This window comes from Lathyrus oleraceus, chromosome 6 (genome assembly GCF_024323335.1).
Source record: "Lathyrus oleraceus cultivar Zhongwan6 chromosome 6, CAAS_Psat_ZW6_1.0, whole genome shotgun sequence".
Lineage (NCBI taxonomy): Eukaryota > Viridiplantae > Streptophyta > Magnoliopsida > Fabales > Fabaceae > Lathyrus > Lathyrus oleraceus.
Window position 1 is genome coordinate 156,111,439 of NC_066584.1, and position 22,449 is coordinate 156,133,887.

The 22,449-nt window shown below is 39.4% G+C and overlaps 1 protein-coding gene across 1 annotated transcript in view; it reads left to right on the forward strand.

Moving 5' to 3' along the window:
• Window positions 1–374: 374 nt before the first annotated feature.
• LOC127094518 (uncharacterized) overlaps window positions 375–22,449 on the forward strand; it is a 36,650-nt gene continuing 14,575 nt past the window's right edge. Inside the window, exons 1-2 of the mRNA XM_051033343.1 lie at window positions 375–504; window positions 21,441–21,902. Coding sequence (XP_050889300.1) covers window positions 375–504; window positions 21,441–21,902 — 592 coding nt within the window. The remainder of the gene's footprint in view (window positions 505–21,440; window positions 21,903–22,449) is intronic.

Sequence of the window (22,449 nt, forward strand, 5' to 3'; positions counted from 1 at the left end):
CTCGGAACAAGAAAAAAGGGCAACCTGAGAATTTTTTTGAAAAGTTCTTAGAGTTGTTCAAGAAGCTGGAGATTAATATTTCGTTGTTGGAGGCAATTGAACAAATGCCTACATATGCTAAGTTCATGAAGGATATCATTTCTAAGAGGCATACCGCCGACAGTAACCCAATTATCCTCACTGAAAATTGTAGTGTTATTTTGCAGGGTATGAAGATTCCTATCAAAAAGAAGGATCACGGAGTTATCACTATCCCATGCACTATTGGAGATAGGTCATTCAACAAAGCTCTGATTGATCTCGGAGCTAGTGTGAGTCTCATGCCATTATCTATCTACAAAAAGATGGGTATAGGGGTTGTGTAAGATACCAGAATGACACTCCAATTTGCCGATCATTCAGTCAAGAAACCGTATGGCATAGTTGAAGACATTCTGGTAAAAATTGATAAGTTTGTTTTTCCGGTGGATTTTGTAATTCTCGAAATGCCGGAAGATGAAGAGTGTAACACTCCTTTTTCTATCCCAAAATACTTAACATATAATCAGAGTAAATAAGCACGCATATAAACAAAAGGGCGTCACATCGACGTTTTCAAAAAACTAGAAGCTTTCAAAAACCAACATCATTCATCATCAATATACAATACACCTGGTCATTTAAAATAACACATTTCAGTTCTCATGAATATTCACGAATATGCGTTCGCAGCGGAAAATAATGAATACTCATGTATTTCATAAAATTATTCATGTCCCATACCATGATCATCTCTAAATAATCTCTTCAAGATAAACTAAAACCATATCCAGAATATTTGGCACTATGGCATCTCAAACAACAATTGCAATCAAACATGTTCACAAGTAATAACATAATACGTATCCAAATAAGATATGAATTCAATACTAATAATCTACCCCGTGTTACATGACCAGAGCATTGACTCACTACCTAGTCTCCAAACTAGAATACGGAAGCTCTCCGGCTAAATCTCGAATGAGCTGCCTTCCACTTACTTCAGCGATACTACTCCTGAGTATTTGCACGATGCCCATGTAAAGGCAACATTCAAACAGAAAGGGTGAGAATTCAAATCATTATGAAGAAGTATAATAAGGCACAATGATTAAATCAACAATTAACGGAATTCATCACACCTTGTATAACCATGTCAATAATATTAACTAACATTTATTTCACATGTTTCAACATCCATCAAAACTCAAGGAGTATAATATTAAGATCCCATACTATATTTTCAATTATACACATAACTACAATTATCACATAATCACATAATTTGTCAAGTTATGTACCCAACGTCACCAAATTCAATTACCATATCTCATACACACCTCACAATCACATCAATGCACACATTCAATTATCACATAACTCTAATGTGACTCAATGCAAGACATGTGACTCTATGCATGTGGTACCTCAATGTGAACCCAATGTTTCACCGCTTTCCGATTTAATATCTAGAATCCAAGCCACGCTTCCGATCCGGACAAGATCAAAGCCACTACGCCTATTTCCAATTAAGGATCAATGTCTGATACGCCTATTTCCATTCAAGGATCAACGCCTAATACCATGTGAACCCACAGTTTCACCGCTTCCACTATGAAGCCGACCATGCCATGAATGAATGTACAAATACCAATACATATGCAATTAAGATCATCTCTACCATCTTAACATTCCACATATCACCATAATTCAACTCTATGAATTATCCACCAATGGTACATATACACATTCATAACAATATATCATTCACAAATATAGGCTAATTATCAAATACGTACACTTAGATTTCATTTCAAATGAATACAACTTTGAAAATCTCAATTTTTCATTTTTCACAGCAAGTAACCGGTTAACGCTCGAAGAGTAACCGGTTAACGCGAAACAGAATGCACTTCTTGGCAGATTTTCAACAGTGTTAACCGGTTAACGCTTTTAGTTAATCGGTTAACGCAAAATAGAACCCAATTTCTGAGCATATTTTTAGCAAGTAACCGGTTAACGCTCGGTGGGTAATCGGTTACCACAAAAACAGAATGCAGAATTTTCTGCGTTTTTCATCGTTGGAGGACTTTCGAACCTCCGATCTCGATTCCGTAAAAAGCCAAATGTTCAGAAAATTATAACTCATACAATACTCTAAGTATATAAAGTTAATTTACAGTTTTAACACAATTAAATCACCACAAATCAAAATACTCATCAAAACCTAACAATTCCAAAAACCATGAAATTTAGGGATTTCAACCTAAACATATTTCTACCCATTGACCCAATCAAACTAACCCATAATAATAAGGATTCCACCCTTACCTCTTCAATTTTCTGGAAACCCTAGCTTCTCTCTTGTTCTTCCCCTCTTCTCCTTATTTTTCCTCTTTTCTTTCTCTGTTGCCGTCAATGATTAAATTAATCCTACTTTTCACTCTCCTACCTTTTATATTCTAGTATTATACTTGGGCTTAAAGAATAATCTCTCTAATTTAATTCATAGGCCCAATAAGACCTAATATTAAAATATCTCTAATTAGTTCAATTAAATTAAACTAACACAATATACCTACCAAGTTAATTAATTCAATTATTCAATTATATCTCGTATCAACTAAATAATTAATTAACACACCAAATTAATTAATATAATCAATTATTATACCACCTAACAACCAATTAAATAATTAACACTCCAATAAATAAAATAAAATATAATAATAATAATATAAGAATTAAATACTAAAATCGGGTTGTTACAACTCTCCCCCACTTAAAAGATTTTCGACCTCGAAAATACCTCAAACGAACAACTCCGGATACGATTCCTTCATCTTATCCTCGAGTTCCCAAGTGATATTGCCATTGGCGGCTCCGCACCATATCACTTTCACCAAAGAAATCTCCTTACCACGAAGCTTCTTCACTTCTCGATCTTCAATTCGCATAGTGTAAGACCCCAATTTTGTCCCTAAGATCCCTCATGACATCATAACATTGCATTTGCATTGCCTCAAGGATCTTTAGCATCTTGGTTCCCTTTGCCTTTGGGTAGGACCTCTTGTGAGTGGTTTGAGATCACCAAGCATACTTGAATTGTATATCGTTGCTTTTCTTATTTTGTTTACTAACTAAAAGCACAAAAATATGTCACTAACATCTTTTGTTTGTAGCTTGAGCAATCACAAGGTCCAAAGCTTCTAGGAGATCTTTTGTGCAATGATAAGGCCAAAAGGAGATGAAAGCAAGCATGGTGATGGTTCCCAAAGGTCTCATCCATCAAATATGCTTCCCTAGCATCTAAATTCATCATTTTGATCAAAGCAAGTCAAAGGGTTTGAGGTTTGTGCCCCAAGGAAACCCTAATTCATATGTGCACCACAATGCCTTGTTTTTGAAGCAACCTCAGCCCATGGTCAAATTAAATCAAGGTAAGTTCTTTAATTCATCATTTCAATCATATTTGAACTTATTTGAGTGTCCTCAATCACCAATTCATCAAGATATGAGTTGTGGACTTGAGAAGTTGATCAGTCAATTCATCTGACTATTTTGAAATGCACTGAGACCTAACGTTTTATGTGTTGGTCAAATGGAGATGATCCCAAAATAAAAAATGTTCTTAAGGACTATATGAACAACTTTCATGTTCATCAAAAATTTATTTGAAGCTTGGAAGGTCATCATCCATTCCAAGACATTATAGGTCATTTTGACTGAAACCCTAATTTTGGGTCAACTTCCCAAGGACACAACTCATTCATTTTTTATGATTTTGAGGTGGAATCAAATTAATTGGAAAGCTTAAGATGTCTAATTCAAATGTCATGTTGAACAAAATTTCAAAATCTCAAAGGAAATACATGTGATAATGCAAGACATTATAGGTCATTTTGGGCCAAATGCATTAAAAGGCAAAAATGTCCAACTTCAAGTGCCCATAACTTCTTCATAAAAAATCCAAATGATGAAAAATGTAAGTCCATTTTGATTGTCTTGAGAATATCTAAAATGTTTATGTTGAAGGGTTTTTAATTTGAGGCTTGCATCATCAAAATAGAAGGGCTTGAACATTGGCCAAATTTGGAAACCTTGCCTTGACATGTTTTGCACATTACACTTTAAACTCAAATTTCACCAATTTCTACACTTCAAATGGATTTTTTCCCAACATAACAATTTTTCCTTACATCAAAACCTTTCCAACCATTACTCACATGCCTATGTTTGGATTTTCTAAATGAGACTTTCGAAGAAGGGAACATTTAGGTCCAAATATGGAATTCACATGAAATCTTGATACACAAGCAAATGCCATTCAAATTACACGTCCAATTCAACTTGGTTTGTGTTCAGCATTCATTTGCATCAGCTTTTGGGCCTCACATGCGCCTGCACAGGCCCATGCATGGAGGACCCAATTCTCATGCACACGAGTATTGCCTTGCATTGCTTCAAGCTCAGTTATAAATACATGCTCCTCTTCATTCAATTCTCAACCTAATGGCGCCTAAGATGCTGCACAACTGAATCCATAACCATTACCAAAGAAGCTATCTCACTTTCTTTCAAATTTTTCAGATCCAAAATTCAACTACATCTGGTTGAATCCTTGGATCTAAAGCTTCTAAACCTTCATCATTCAGCTCATTGATCTTCTATTTTGGCAAAGAAAGCAAAGGATCAAGCTTAAATCTCCAGAATTCAAGTGTACTCTTCAACTGGTATTCTCTTCAAAACTCATCATATATTGATCCATTTGCCTGGCCAAAGTGTTTTCTGAAGTCCTCACTTGAGAGGCAAGCTAGTGGTAGCTTCAATTTTGTTTTTCTTTGATCTGCATTTTTCATACCTGAATGTTCCACATCAGATTTCTTAACTTATAGGAATCTTGAGTGTGATTCAAGGTTACAGGGATGATGTACATCACCCCAACTTCATTTTGGTATAAGGATCGTGCAAAATGGTGAAGGTTTGAAAACCTGCAAATCTGGCCGGAATTTGGAAGCTCACCGGAGAAGAAGGTGGCTCTGGTGGCCGCCCATTGCCAGTTTGAATCTGGACCGTTGGATCTCATTTCCAGATTCAATCCCAACCTTTAGATGTTATGACTTTTGTTTAATCAGCGTGTGGTTGCATTGACCTAGACTCACCATGAGCACGCGCTTCAGGACCATCAGATCGGCCACGTCAATTAATGAACGTGATCCAACGCTTCCTGATTTTCCACTTTTTTTAATTTCTGATTTTATTTTCTTTAATTCCCTTTTATTTCAAAAATTCATATCTCTCTCATTTTTAATCCAAAAAATATGGGACCAATTGCATTCTTCTCCAAATAAATTCTAGTTTCTATTTCTGTTTTTTAATATTTTTTATTTTGTCATTTGATATTTTTTATGAATTTTCTCTTTTCTGGTTATTTTTAATTCATTTTAAATAGTTTTTGATATTCAAAAAATACAAAAATATTTTCCTAACCTATTTGAATGATGATGGACCTATGAAAAATATTCTCATCAATTTTTTAATTGATTTGAGATTTATTTGAGATTTTAGTTCAATTAGGTTATTTTTATTCATTTTTAATTGATTAAAAATAGTTTCTGACTTTTAAAAATGCTGAAATTTTTTGTCAAACTTTTTTTGACCTTGTTGAACTTAGGATAAATCACTTGGACCTTTCAAGGTTGATTTGAAGTAATTTTGAAATTTGACCTTTCTTTTATTTTTAATTCAAGTATATTTTAATATTGAAAATGCCAAAAATATTTTGCTTTTTGTTTGATCTCCAATCTTCATCTCACTTCTGATTTCTGATTGTTTGACTTTGACTTTCAATGTCATTTAGTCAATACATATGGATTGGTACATCTTATTTCATCTTATGCATTTTGATCTTTCCATTTCCGTATCCATTCTTCATCTCCTTCTTCCTTCTTCTTCTTCTTTCTTTTTGATCAATGAGTTGAAGGTTGATAAGTTAGTATTGATTAGGGAGATTTAATCTTCTTTGATTCAAATCTAATTCATCTTGATCAATTGATCAAGTGAATGGCTTTGCATTAAGGATAGGTTGTTTCCTAAATCATGCAAAAGGCTTAAACCAATACAAGATCATTTCTCTTTTTCTTTTTGGCATGGCAAATTGTTGGAACTTGGTTCACTAATCAAGACTTCTAACTTGTGTTGTTGCCTACATTATTATTGACCGGCCTCAGATAGTTGTGACTTCTACATAAGTCCAATTACGATTGCTTAACATATCGCTAAATTTGCCTTATGGCACACTAACTACTAACACTAACCATTAACAATTAACATTTACCTTTTGCTCTTTACTTTTATGCAATTTACTATTCTTACACATATTATCCATTTGCTTTTCTCTTTGCTCACTTGAGCACATGTTTATGTTAATGCCATTTGCCTTTTGCTCACTTGAGCACATAATTGTGTATATATTTTTTATGCTTGTGTTTTGTTTTGATTGTTGAGAACCAAATGCAAAGAAGTGGACTTAGATTCTAGGACATACCGTATGCAAATAATGGAGAAATAGACTTAGATTCTAGGACTTTCCCTATGCAAAAATTGGAGTAAATGGACCTTAATGATGAAGTTGGATTAGAAGGACCAAATCTCTAAACTCACTCTTGTCCATTCTTGATTTACTTCATGGAACTTTTGATGTGTGTGCTTTTGTGCTAGGGAATTCTATGAGAGCTCAAATTGGAGAAACCATTGCCGTGTTCATCCAAAGTGAAAGATACAAGATACATTGAGGATCTCTTAAGAGGCTTGTTTGATGATTGCTTATGCTTTGTGTGATTGCTTATTCCAAAGGATGGGAGCTACTTGGATCATCATTATGATCTCAAGAGAGGAACTCCATTGTGGTTTTGATTCTTCATCCCCCATCTTTTTGCTTTACTTAGGACTTTAGCCCTTCTTCTTCTTCTCTCCACTCTAACCCAAGCCAAAACTTTTTGTGCAAACATTCAACCATTGTTTTCAAACATTAGAAACCTAAGCCTTATGCTTTTGATTTTCAAACCTTCTTTTCATAACACTTATTTTGAATTGAATCTTTAAGTCAACTTTGACCATTTTTGTATATATTTCTAATTGGTAAATATAACCCATTAAAATGTCTTTTTGTGGTTCCAATGGCCACTTCCTTAATCAAATTCTTCATAACCTTTAGCTATTAGGTTTGAGTTATCCTTGTGGTAGATGTCATACTCACCTATATCCTTAGTGATGGATGATGAGTCTTCCATGTTTATTATAGGGTTAACCCCTCACTAGCATGTTGAAGCTATCCTCACATGGTGGATTTGTGGTTTGGTTGAGTTTTCTCCCTTGGATAACAAAAGACCTTAAGGCTTTTGGACCAATCAATTCACCAACTCATTTTTGAGATTTTTACCCCGAACTGCGAGGTTTTGATCCTAATCTTTTTTAAGATGGTACGTAGGCAATGGGTTTATCCATCCAAACACAAAATGTAAATAACTTGTATATTCTCTTCTCAACTCTTCAATCATGTTTGCACAAATAAACTTTCACAAAACAACAACCTTACAACAAGTATGAAAAGGGCTCCCTAGGAGTACCTAGGATGTTTTGGGTGCCTAACACCTTCCCGTTACATAACCAACCCCCTTACCCGGATCTCTGTTTCTCTTTTACTAGTTTTTGTTAAAACTTTTAGGTTTTTGTTCGCTTTCTAACCATTCCTTTGGATAAATAGAAGTGCGGTGGCGACTCGACTTGTATGGTTTACCTTGGATTTAGTCAATATCTCTAATGGTAACGAATACCCCGCTACAGAAAAGTGGCGACTCTGCTGGGGAACATTTGCCTAATGGGTTTTGCCTACTTTTCATATTTGTTGTATTGTATTGTTTTGTGACATATTTTTTTGCAATTTGGGATTACTGTATTGTATGTAATGATTGATTTGCTTGATATTAATTCCTTGTATGCTTGGTGATCTTTGTGAGATGAGTTCTATACCCGGACTCGAGTGCACTTAGGATATGAGAATCGCGTAGTCTCGTTGACTTGTGTGGATTTATTCCTTAGCAAGTTGACTTGCAAGTCCATTCACTTGGTGGAGGTCATGTTGGGATAAATAATGTCACACAAATAAGTTGTGGTTAGACATTACTCTTTCCAATATAGACCTTAGAAGCCAAGGACCTAAGTTTACCAAGCCCATCTTGGCCTATTCTTAGGATGTAGTGTGAAAGTCGTTCAAATGTAAGATTTGATATAATTGTTACGCGATATTACACTCATAAGAGTCTCTCTTGAGAATATTTTTTGGAATACGAGTAGTCGTTTCTCCGATAATATCCGAAAGATGGGATGATGACTGTGGGAACCTCTTGTAGAACATGTTTGGCAGGTTTAAACCCTAGTACACTCCCTTTGGGTGGTTCTTAACCGAGACCCCATGCTCGTGACTCGCAACAAACCCTTGATTCATGGTCGATCCGTTCATGTATCCTTAATATCAATGGAACTTGGGTGTTGATAAGGTATAAACCATAATCCACCAAAATGGATGATTGATATTAAGGATGATATGATCCATCCCATGACCTTTGTTTGGTGTGCTTTGCTTGATCCTTGAGTGTGATTGTTGCATTTATGCATTCATGCACCCATTTGCACCCATATCATCAATAATAAAGAATTTTTTCAAGGAACTTAAGGGGGTTATTTGCAAAATTTCAGACATGGAAAGACAAAGAAGGAATACAAAGAAGTACAGTTTCAGACAACCAGATTTGAAAGAGTTAAGGAATCTGACATCCTATGTATTAGATCCTTTGGGTTTCAAGGCTCGTTTTGGGAAGCTTCTTCCTCTTCTGACTACTCAGGTGGGCGAAGGATTGATGAGTGTATTGGTGCAGTTTTATGACCCTGTGTACCGTTGTTTCACGTTTCCGGATTTCCAGCTTTTGCCTACACTTGAGGAGTATGCCTACCTTGTGGGTATACCTATTCTAGACCAATTGCCGTTCAGTAGCTTAGAGAGTATTCCTACTTCTCAAGAGATAGCAGACATGTTGCACATAGATGAATCTCTGGTTGGTGCTCATATGACTACCAAAGGTGGAATTCAAGGTCTCCCTTCTGAGTTCCTCATCGCTCAAGCTACTATGTATGGGAAGGCCATGAGTGAGGATGCCTTTGAGGCCGTATTTGTACTTCTCATTTATGGATTGGTATTGTTCCCCAACATCGACAAGTTTGTGGATGTGAATGCTATTAGGATCTTCTCTACTCTTAATCCCGTTCCGACTCTGTTGGGTGATACCTATTTCTCTTTGCATATGAGGAATGCAAAGGGTGGTGGTGCCATTGTGTGTTGTTTGCCTCTGTTGTATAAGTGGTTTATTTCTCACTTACCGCAAACGGTCGCTTTCAAGGAGAACAAAGGATGTCTACGGTGGTCCACGAGACTTATGTCTCTCACTAATGATGATATCTCTTGGTATAACCGTGTATATGATGGTGTACAGATTATCGACTCTTGTGGTGAATTCTCCAATATACCTCTTCTTGGTACATGTGGTGGGATTAACTACAACCCTGTTTTGGCACGTCGTCAGCTTGGGTTCCCCCTAAAGGATAAACCCAATAATATTTTGTTAGAGGGTGTGTTCTTTTAGGAGGGTAAAGATCCCCAAGGCTTGAAGGGCAGAATGGTCTGCGCTTGGCGCAAGATTCATAGGAAAGGAAGGAAGGAGTTGGGTCCTAAGACTTGTGTTGCTATGGAGTCGTACACTGCTTGAGTTAGGAAGAGAGCGTCTGAGTATCTCATGCCTTACGAGTATCCAAGACCTACACATTTGGTTATGGCTGGACCTTCAACCCTCCCTAACCAAGGAGTAGATGAGTTGAGAGACGAAGACCGATCACGCGCTTGGATCCGTGAAAGGGAGGAGTTGCTTCAGCAGATCAAGGAGAAGGATGCTTTGATAGAGTTCCTCGAACATCAGGTTATTGATGATCCTGATGATGCATTGACTTCTCTACTTCCTCAGTCTTCCAAGTTTTGGAAGAGGAAGTACGACCGACTCGCCAAGGAGAAAGCAGATACGGAGGCAGCCTTCGAAAGGGAGGTGAAGAGGCTTCGTGCATCATATCTTCCTGTGTCCAGAGCTTTAGATGATTATTTCTAGGGATCCATAGGATGACTATTTTCCTTTTCTCTTGTATATGATTGACAATGTTGTACTTCTATTCCCCGATATTATTTTAATGAGATATTTTCATATGTGATAAATGTTTAATATTTCCAAAAATTTGCAAATAGAACCCTAAAGTTCCTTTGAAAATAAAAGAAAGAATCATATGCACGAGCATTGCATGCATCATATGCATAAGCAGGTTTTGTTCCCGGCTTCTTGTCCAGTGGTCTAACTCTGTGTTCTTCATTTATTTTGAAGACAAGCTGACTCACCGGTACTACACCAGAGCCAACATTTCAAGACTGATGGATCATCTAGAACAAGAGAACCGCGAGCTGAAAGAGGAAGTGGCCAGATTAAGTGCCTTGATGGAATCATTCATGGATGCTCAGAGCCAGTCTTCTCCGACACCTTCAACTCCTCTCCAGAGGACAGTCATCTCTGAGATTGTATCCTCGACTGTGCCTGCAGCCAGTGCACACTTTGCTCCAGCGTCCGTGCAAGCCAGATTCCCGTGGGGGATGCCTCCCAGTTTCATGCCCGAGGGTCCTGCTCCCACCTTTGCTTCTATGCCGGCATCTAGCCCGGTCCTTGCTGTCCCTCCTCCGGTCGTGCATACTATGCCCAGGGTAGACGACACCATCTATCATTCTGAGCCATCTGAGGGCCCAGATGTCTATGAGAAGATGGACGCTATGAACGATCAATTTCTCGAGCTTCGCAAGGAATTGAAAACTCTCAGAGGAAAGGATCTTTTCGGCAAGTCTGCTGCCGAACTCTACTTGGTTCCTAATGTAAAGATCCATGTGAAATTCAAGGTCCCTGACTTCGAAAAATACAAGGGAAATACCTGCCCTCTCAACCACCTGGTCATGTATGCCAGGAAGATGTCGACTCAGACCGACAACGACCAATTGCTCATCCACTACTTTCAAGACAGTCTGTCCGGTGCCGCTCTGCATTGGTACATGGGTTTAGACAGTGCGAACATCCGGTCCTTCAACGATCTTGGCGAGGCCTTCGTCAAGCAGTACAAGTACAATGTGGATATGGATCCCGATAGGGGTCAATTGAGAGCCATGTCCCAGAAGGACAAGGAAACGTTCAAAGAGTACGCCCAAAGGTGGCGAGAGTTAGCAGCACAGATCGTGCCTCCGCTAGAAGATAAAGAGATGACTAAGATCTTTTTGAAGACCTTAAGTTCTTTTTATTATGAGCGGATGATTGCTTGCGCTCCTTCTGACTTCACCGAGATGGTGAATATGGGGATGCGTCTAGAAGAAGGGGTTAGAGAAGGACGTCTGACCAGAGAAGAAGGCTCTTCTGCCAAACGTTATGGGGCGTTTGCAAAGGAGAAAGATGGAGAGGCACATGCTGTGACCTCCCATGAGAAACCAAGAAGACCTTCTGTGAGGAGGAAGACCGTGCGTCCCGCCGGTAACCAGCACCAGGTGGCTCATATAGCACCAGTTTTCAGGGACAATCAACCAGTACCAGCAACATCACAACAATCAGCAACCACATCCGCAATATCAACAACAACAGCACCGTCCGCAGCAGCAGGCCTACCAGCCTCGAAACAGTAATCAAACCAGCACGAGTAACGAGAAGAAAAGGGTCACCTTCGATCCTATTCCAATGACATATGCAGAATTATATCCCTCTTTGATAGAGAGGAAGTTGATTACTCCGAGAGACCCACCGTCTATACCTGCTAACCCCCAGTGGTGGTATAAGCCTGAATTACACTGTGTTTACCATTCTGGTGCTCCCGGCCACGACGTGGAGAATTGTTACCATTTGAAGACCAAGGTTCAAGACCTTGTGAGGTGTGGCATTTTGTGTTTCGAGGACGTAGGTCCTAATGTGAAGAAGAACCCATTGCCCGAGCATGGGAAATCCGTCAACATGGTCCAGGGCTGCCCTGGCAAGTACAAAGTCAAATATGTCAGTCATATTCGACAATTGCTGGTCGAGATGCATCGTTTGCTGTGTGATTATAGTCATTATGAGCATGACCATGATAGATGCCGAGTTTGTTCTGTCAATCAAAGAGGTTGTCGCCGGGTGCGCAAAGATGTTCAGGAAATGCTGGATGAAGGAGTTATTGAGATCCTTCAAAACAGAAATGTTGACGAAGATGCTGACGAGGTCAACGTAATTTCACCAGTATTCCGGATCCCCGAACCTGTTATCATAAAGTATGATGGTAGCAAGAAGAAGGTTTCTCCTACATTAACCATCAAGCTAGCCGGACCAATACCATACTCTTCTGAAAAGGCGGTCCCCTATCGCTACAAAGTTGTCGCAGTAGAAAATGGGAAATAAGTGTCCTTGCCATCTTCCTCTGTTGTAAACATTGCGGATGTTAGTGGTTTGACCCGCAGTGGTCGTGTATTTTCAGCACCCTCAAAGCCCCAAGCTAATGTTGATTCTGTTGAACGCCCGATTGGGAATGCTGTGAGCACTCCGAATCCAGCACTTGTTGTTAAGCCCTCCTCTACATTGGGAACTTCTGCTTCTGTTGGCCCAAGCGGCAATGTGAAAGAAGATTGCGATGAGATGCTGAAGCTCATCAAGAGAAGCGAGTACAATGTTGTAGACTAGCTTCTATAAACGCCATCCAAAATATCGGTGTTATCATTGATTTTGAATTCAGAACCGCATCGAGAGGCTCTGCAAAAGGTTTTGGATGTGGCATATGTAGATCATGATGTCACGATAGAACAATTCGATAGCATTGTTGCAAACATTACTGCTTGTAACAACTTGAGTTTCTGTGACTCTGATCTCCCCGAGGAGGGAAGAGACCACAACTTGGCATTACATATATCTATTGGTTGCAAAGACGACGTCATGTCCAATGTGCTGGTGGTCACTGGGTCATCGCTGAATGTATTGCCAAAATCCACTCTCTCAAAACTGTCATATCAAGGGCCTCCCATGAGGCAGAGTGGAGTAGTTGTGAAGGCTTTCGATGGGTCTCACAAAAATGTGATTGGGGAAGTTGATCTCCCAGTCAAAATCAGACCAAGTGATTTCCAAATTACCTTCCAGGTTATGGACATTCACCCATCGTATAACTGTCTCTTAGGCAGACCATGGATTCACGAGGCGGGCGCCGTGACATCCATCCTACACCAGAAACTGAAATTTGTGAAGAATAAGAAACTGGTGGTGGTAGGGGGAGAAAAGGCTCTTCTGGTTAGCCATTTGTCTTCCTTCTCATACATAGATGCTGAGGATGAAGTTGGAACTCCTTTCCAAGCTTTATCTATTGCTGAGCCTATTGAGAAGAGAACTCCTTCATTTGTTTCCTATAAAGATGCAAAGTTGGCCATTGAGTGTGGTGCAACCGCTGGTTTAGGAAAAATGATTGAGCTAGAAGATAACAGGTCTCGGGCTGGCATAAGTTATTCGTCTGGGGTTTTCAACACGCAAGGGCTGTTCAAGAGTGGAGGTTTCATCCACACCAGTCAAGATGAGGAGGCTGTTGCCATTTTGGAAGAGGATGCAGAGGATTCTGGCAACTTCGTCATCCCTGGGGGAATCTGCAATAATTGGGTCGTTGTGGATATTCCAACAGTTATCCATAAGTCGAAGTAATGTTCATTGTGTTTAGAAAACCCTCCTCCCATGCCAAAAGGAGGAGTGATGACATTGTTGGCGCATAAATACAATGATATTTTCATTCAATAAATTCATGCTAAATGTTTGTTTTTCCAATAATTTTCCCTTTTCACTTTTTGCATGAAATTGGTGATCACATAAAACCTAAAAATAAAATAAAGTCAATCTTTCATTTGCATAATGATTTGCCTTGTTTGAATTCTAAAGCTTTTCATATCCAAAATCATTATGCAGGTTGATTTCTAGACCCATTGAACATAATGACCCAATACCATCTCCCAATTTTGAATTCCCTGTATTTGAGGCGGAAGAAGATGATATTGGAGAGATTCCTGACGAGATTACCCGTCTACTTGAGCATGAAGAGAAAATCATTCAGCCGCATCTTGAGAATTTGGAAACAGTCAACTTGGGGTCTGAAGATTGTGTGCGAGAAGTGAAGATTGGGGCACTCCTTGAAGAATCTGTTAAGAAAGGGTTGATTGATCTGCTACGAGAATATGTTGATGTCTTCGCCTGGTCATATGAAGACATGCCTGGTCTAGATACTGATATTATGCAACATTTCTGACCCTTGAAGCCTGAGTGCGTGCCTGTGAAGCAGAAGCTCAGAATAACTCATCCTGATATGGCAGTGAAGATTAAAGAGGAAGTTCAGAAGCAAATTGATGCAGGGTTTCTGGTGACTTCTACGTATCCTCAATGGGTGGCCAATATTGTGCCCATGCCTAAGAAAGACGGAAAAGTCCATATGTGTGTGGACTATAGAGACTTGAATAAAGCTAGTCCAAAAGATGATTTTCCTCTACCACATATTGATATGTTGGTTGACAATACAGCTAAATTCAATGTCTTCTCATTTATGGATGGATTTTTCGGATATAATCAGATCAAGATGGCACCCGAGGATATGGAGAAGACAACATTCATCACACCTTAGGGAACATTCTATTATCGAGTGATGCCCTTCGGTTTGAAGAACGCCGGAGCCACGTATCAACGAGCTATGACCACCTTGTTTCACGATATGATGCATAAGGAGGTCGAGGAATATGTTGATGATATGATCGCCAAGTCAAGAACAAAAGTTGAACATGTAGAGCACTTGTTAAAGCTTTTTCAGCGTTTGAGGAAGTATAAGCTTCGTCTAAATCCCAACAAGTGTACATTTGGAGTCCGTTCTGGCAAGTTATTGGGCTTTATTGTCAGTGAAAGAGGTATTGAGGTTGATCTTGCAAAGGTCAAAGCAATACAAGAGATGCCTACGCCCAAAACTGAGAAGGAAGTCCGAGGTTTTCTTGGCCGCTTGAATTATATTTCCAGATTCATATCCCACATGACTGCCACATGTGCGCCGATATTCAAGCTCCTCCGGAAAGATCAGTCCCATGATTGGACCAAGGATTGCCAGAAAGCTTTCGACAGTATTAAAGAGTATTTGTCTGAACCTCCGATCCTGTCTCCGCCCGTGGAAGGAAGACCTTTGATTATGTATCTAACTGTTCTGGAGGACTTAATGGGTTGTGTCCTTGGTCAGCAAGACGAATCAGGGAAGAAAGAATATGCTATTTACTACTTGAGCAAGAAGTTCACCGATTGTGAGTCTCGATACTCAATGCTTGAGAAGACATGATGTGCTTTGGCTTGGGCTGCTAAGCGCTTACGCCAGTATATGATAAATCATACGACTTGGTTGATATCCAGAATGGATCCAATCAAGTACATCTTCGAGAAGCCTGCTTTAACAGGGAGGATCGCCCGGTGGCAGATGTTGTTATCTGAGTATGATATTGAGTATCGAGCTCAGAAGGCTATCAAGGGTAGTATCTTGGCTGATCATTTAGCACATCAACCAATTGATGATTATCAATCAGTTCAGTATGACTTCCCAGATGAGGAGATTATGTATTTGAAAATGAAAGATTGTGATGAGCCTACACTCGATGAAGGGCCAGAGCCTGGTTCCAAATGGAGTATGGTATTTGATGGCGCTGTAAATCAGTATGGAAATGGTATTGGGGCAGTGATTATTACTCCTCAGGGCACACATATTCCTTTTAAAGCAAGGCTAACTTTCAAATGCACGAATAATATGGCTGAGTATGAAGCTTGTATTATGGGATTGGAGGAATGCATTGATCTAAGTCTCAAGCATCTTGATGTTTATGGTGATTCGGCCCTCGTTGTTAATCAGATTAAGGGTGAATGGGAAACGAATCAGCCTGGTCTCATTCCATATAGGGATTATGCGAGGAGGATTTCAACGTTCTTTACTGAGGTTGACTTCCATCATATTCCTCGAGATGAGAATCGGATGGCAGACGCTCTTGCTACACTTGCTTCGATGATTGTGGTTAAACTTTGGAATGAAGTCCCCAATATCATTGTGATGCGCTTGGACAGACCAACTCATGTATTCGCAGTAGAAGAGGTAAAAGATGATAAGCCATGGTATTATGACATCAAGTGCTTCCTTCAGAACCAGTCTTACCCGCCTAGAGCATCCGTAAAAGATATGAAGATTCTGAGGAGATTATCAGGGAGTTTCTACCTCAATGGTGATGTGCTTTATAAGAGAAATTTTGACATGGTTCTGCTCAGATGCGTGGATAGACACGAAGCAGACCTGTTGATGACTAAGGTCCACGAGGGTTCATTTGGTACTCATTCCAATGGACATGCCATGGCTAGAAAGATGTTGAGAGCAGGCTACTATTGGCTGACAATGGAGTCAGACTGCTGCAAATATGTGAAGAAATGCCATAAGTGTCAGATTTATGCGGACAAGATTCATATTCCCCCGACACTTTTGAATGTGATCTCATCACCATGGCCTTTCTCCATGTGGGGAATTGACATGATTGGCATGATAGAGCCAAAAGCGTCCAACGAACATAGATTTATTCTCGTAGCAATTGATTACTTCACCAAGTGGGTTGAAGCGGCATCGTATGCAAATGTGACCAGGCAGGTGGTCGTGAAGTTTGTCAAGAATCAACTCATATGCCGTTATGGTGTGCCAGATAAGATCATTACTGATAGGATCTAACTTGAACAACAAAATGATGAAAGAGCTGTGTAGTGAGTTCAAGATCGCGCATCATAATTCTTCTCCTTACAGACCCAAGATGAATGGGGTTGTTGAAGCTGCTAATAAGAATATCAAGAAGATTATCCAAAAGATGGTTGTCACGTACAAGGATTGGCACGAGATGCTGTCATTTGCTTTGCATTGATATCGTACATCTATCCGCACTTCAACAGGGGAAACCCCTTTCTCTCTTGTTTATGGCATGGAGGCCGTACTCTCAGTAGAGGTGGAGATCCCATCAATGAGAGTCTTGATGGAAGCCAAGTTGACTGATGCTAAATGGGTTCAGAGTCGTTATGACCAATTGAACTTGATAGAAGAGAAGAGATTGACTGCCATGTGCCATGGTCAGTTATATCAGCAAAGGATGAAGAAAGACTTTGATAAGAAGGTCAAGCCTCGTGTGTTCCGAGAAGGTGACCTTGTGCTCAAGAAAGTCTTGTCTTTCGCGCCCGATTCCAGGGGCAAGTGGACTCCAAACTATGAAGGTCCATATGTTGTTAAGAGAGCCTTTTCAGGTGGTGCTTTGATACTTACAACTATGGACGGGGAGGATTTCACTCGTCCTGTGAATTCAGATGCAGTCAAGAAATACTTCGCCTAGGAATAAAAACAGAATAGCTCGCTAAGTTGAAAACCCGAAAGGGCGGCTTAGGCAAAAATGAGCGTCTCGGTGGATTGAAAACCCGAAAGGGTGGTCCAGGCAAAAGTTAGAGACATGAAAAATGAATATAGGTATCCCGCTAGATTGAGTACCTCATCCTGGGGAAATCTAGGCAAAAATTAGGGATTTGGCAAGTAACTGCATCCTGACAAGACTTTGTTCTACAAGTATCATCCGTCAGAGATTCTCGCCCATTCGTCATCAACCGAAGCTTCAAATACATCGAATTCAGAATTGGTGGAGAAATGGTCATTATGTTCAATGTAGCCCTTTTCCAATATATATCACCAATTTCAAATTTGTAAAGATCTACGGAGTCTTGCCATTTGCAGACTACCATTCCATCAAATAAATTTGAGCCTTTTATCCAATTATTTGCACTCTTATTTGTTTCTATTCGACAAATGTTTTACATGTTTTAATTGAGAAAATATCATTGTTTTGAAGAAACAAAATTTTCATAACTGGTTTTTTAAACAAAGTGAACATTCACAACGACGGAAAGATACTTAGAAGATCCTCAGTGCTCTCCCAAAGATGGTATGATCTCCAACAGGGTAAGACATTTGTTCATATTCCTGGCATGACTGTATCTTCTTCCTCCGGAGCCTTTTGTGGTTTATCTTACTGAGTGGAATGCTTGTTGAGATATTCACCACTCTCCCCTTCAGCGGAGTAGCAACCTTTCCTCCTCAGCAGATGTGATCTCCTTGGTAGGTACGGTACTTGGTGGTTGATCCCCAGAATCTCTTTATCCCTTGGATAGATTCCCCAGTGGAGTTGCTTATGCAACAGATTTTATTTGTGCAATAAACTCTTGTCCCCAGCTGGAATGATTGACGTTTCATCCCCTGCAGAGATTTTGTTGCTTCTTGGTTTCTCTTGCCCTCATCACATTGGATACTCTCCGTGGAATCTGGCTTTCTCTCTTGAGATGTAGTACCGGATGTTTGTGTGCTTATTTCTTTGAAGATGTTTGTGTTAGAAATATCTGTTTGTCAGTATTCATCATACATAAACCACGCATGTGTGCATATAATTTTCAAACATTCGGATATTCATATTGCATTCTTTGCCATATATCTTTGTTTGTTATTCTCTGCTAGTTGGTAGTACATTCCCAAAGCAGATGTCGGCGTCTGATCCCTCAATATAGAGTCAGCCCATTAAGCAGAAAGTATTTATCTTTCCTCCCGCATTCCCCACTGAGTTATATCCTCGTGGACGATGGTTGTTTTTGCATCCTCCCAACACATATATTGGGATGGGTTCCCCTATTGAGTTATATCCTCACTAGGACGAGTCTTGATTCAGTTTGCCTCTTTGGTTTGATCCTAAATTGGCCTTCTTGTGACTGTTTCCTGTGTTTCCCCGTGGTATAAATGAATAATTGCTCAGTAATCGATAATTATTCATCTTATCCTCGGCGGAGTCTGTGGTTTTCTACCCTTATACCGGTAGTTGTAAACCCTATTTTCTCCCCTTTGCAAAGTTAACCTTTTTGTTCATCCTAATCGATGACGGTTACTCTTCCGTGGTTTTCTACCCAGTATCCGGTAGATGTAATCCCCTCCTTGACGGTTATCATTATCCAATATTTGGTGATGATATTCCATTCTTTCTGGATAATTGCTCTGATTAGGCAGTTTATCCCCAACAAGTCATCTTTCATACCGGTTGTCGGTAATGTTGGTTGCTCCCCTTGAATGGTCATCATTATATACCTAGTTTCGGTATCCCGATGCATTTCTCTCTCGGTCGATTTATCCTTTATTAACCTAGTAACCGATTGTGGATAATCTTCCATGCGAGTATATTATCTACGTTCTGACGGTAATAGATAATATATCTCATGCACTATTTGGTCGAAGCCTTTTATTCTTCCCCAGTTGAGTAAGATTCGTATCCCTGTTTTGGAATCGAATGTCCATCCCATAATCGAGTTTGCTTTTTTCCCTCTTTTGGATGATGAGTGTTTTGGGAACATTCCCCAATTCACGCTTTGGTTGGTCACCTATTATATGCCCAGTAACCAGCATCCCTGGTGCTCCTTCCTTCTGCTCCCTATTATGACTTTTTGTCCCATGTGGAGTCAGATTTTCCTGAGTTGAAATATACCTTTTAGGCCTTCCTCAGATGGTTTGGTTGATTGGTATCTCTCACCCTTATACCGGTCTTAGATATTCATTCTTCCGGGGCATGTTGTTCTCTCACCCTTATACCGGTGTTCAGATCACACGTCTCTTTGAGCTTATTACCCAGTAACCAGTAATACCTCATCCCGTTGCTTCCCCAGGAGATTTCTGTTGGGATTTTCCTCAGCTGAGTCCTTAGTGGACATCCCCACCTGAGTCTGGTTTTTTTATCCGAAGTATCCGTCGCAGATATTTTTTTTTGGATGTATTGGCATATTCCCCAATACATGCATTTTCGAGTCAGCTTGAGTCCTTCCATTGATTTATTTCATGGATTCTCTCCGTGTCTCTCAGCAAGTCTCAAGTCGTGACCTGCTCACGCATTCTTTCCCTTTACTCCCCCCAGAGTCTTTGTCTCCATAGTGAGTGTATTACTCCTTTGGATTTTCAGTTTCTCCGGATTTCTTTTTCTTTTGTGGACGCCTATCCCCACAGAGTTTTACCATTTGCATGCATACATCTGCATCATGAGGTCTCTTAGGGACCAAAATTCGTCTCTTTGTTATTATTTAAGCCCATTCTACCCCGTCGAGACGAAGATTTTAACCTTCACTTCTCCGGCTAGAATGACCTTAAATAAGGGTATCTGTAAGACCCCAATTTTGTCCCTAAAATCCCTCATGACATCATAACATTGCATTTGCATTGCCTCAAGGATCTTTAGCATCTTGGTTCCCTTTGCCTTTGGGTAAGACCTCTTGTGAGTGGTTTGAGATCACCAAGCACACTTGAATTGTATATCGTTGCTTTTCTTATTTTGTTTACTAACTAAAAGCACAAAAATATTTCACTAACATCTTTTGTTTGTAGCTTGAGAAATCACAAGGTCCAAAGCTTCTAGGAGATCTTTTGTGCAATGATAAGGCCAAGAGGAGATGAAAGCAAGCATGGTGATGGTTCCCAAAGGTCTCATCCATCAAATATGCTTCCCTAGCATCTCAATTCATCATTTTGATCAAAGCAAGTCAAAGGGTTTGAGGTTTGTGCCCCAAGGAAACCCTAATTCATCTGTGCACCACAATGCCTTGTTCTTGAAGCAACCTCGGCCCATGGTCAAATTCAATCAAGGGAAGTTCTTTAATTCATCATTTCATGCATATTTGAACTTATTTGAGTGTCCTCAATCACCAATTCATCAAGATATGAGTTGTGGACTTGAGAAGTTGATCAGTCAATTCATCTGACTATTTTGAAATGCACTGAGACCTAACTTTTTATGTGTTGGTCAAATGGAGATGATCCCAAAAGCAAAACTGTTATTAAGGACTATATGAACAACTTTCATGTTCATCAAAAATTGATTTGAAGCTTGGAAGGTCATCATCCATTCCAAGACATTAAAGGTCATTTTGACTGAAACCCTAATTTTGGGTCAACTTCCCAAGGACATAACGCATTCATTTTTCATGATTTTGAGGTGGGATCAAATGCATTGGAAATCTTAAGATGTCTGCTTCAAATGTTATGTTGAACAAAATTTCAAAATATCAAAGGAAATACATGTGATAATGCAAGACATTATAGGTCATTTTGGGCCAAATGCATTAAAAGGCAAAAAAGTCCAACTTAAAGTGCCCATAACTTCTTCATAAAAAATCCAAATGATGCCTAATTGATCAAAGTGGACCTTGAGATCAAAGAAAATGAAGTGATTAGAGAAGAAGTAGCAGCACTGAAACCAGTGGTGAAAGAAACATGCATTGAGCCTAAACCGGTTGTTAAACTCCCTTTCCCCACTCGGAACAAGAAAAAAGGGCAACATGAGATTTTTTTTGAAAAGTTCTTAGAGTTGTTCAAGAAGCTGGAGATTAATATTCCGTTGTTGGAGGCACTTGAACAAATGCCTACATATGCTAAGTTCATGAAGGATATCATTTCTAAGAGGCATACCGCCGACAATAACCCAATTATCCTCACTGAAAATTGTAGTGTTATTTTGCAGGGTATGAAGATTCCTATAAAAAAGAAGGATCGTGGAGTTGTCACTATCCCATGCACTATTGGACATAGGTCATTCAACAAAGCTCTGATTGATCTCGGAGCTAGTGTGAGTCTCATGCCATTATCTATCTACAAAAAGATGGGTATAGGGGTTGTGCAAGATACCAGAATGACACTCCAATTTGCCGATCATTCAGTCAAGAAACCGTATGGCATAGTTGAAGACATTCTGGTAAAAATTGTTAAGTTTGTTTTTCCGGTGGATTTTGTAATTCTCGAAATGCCGGAAGATGAAGAGTGTAACACCCCTTTTTCTTCCCCAAAATACTTAACATATAATCAGAGTAAATAAGCACGCATATAAACAAAAGGGCGTCACATCGATGTTTTCAAAAAACTAGAAGCTTTCAAAAACCAACATCATTCATCATCAATATACAATACACCTGGTCATTTAAAATAACACATTTCAGTTCTCATGAATATTCACGAATATGCGTTCGCAGCGGAAAATAATGAATACTCATGTATTTCATAAAATGATTCATGTCCCATACCATGATCATCTCTCAATAATCTCTTCAAGATAAACTAAAACCATATCCAGAATATTTGGCACTATGGCATCTCAAACAGCAATTGCAATCAAACATGTTCACAAGTAATAATATAATATGTATCCAAATAAGA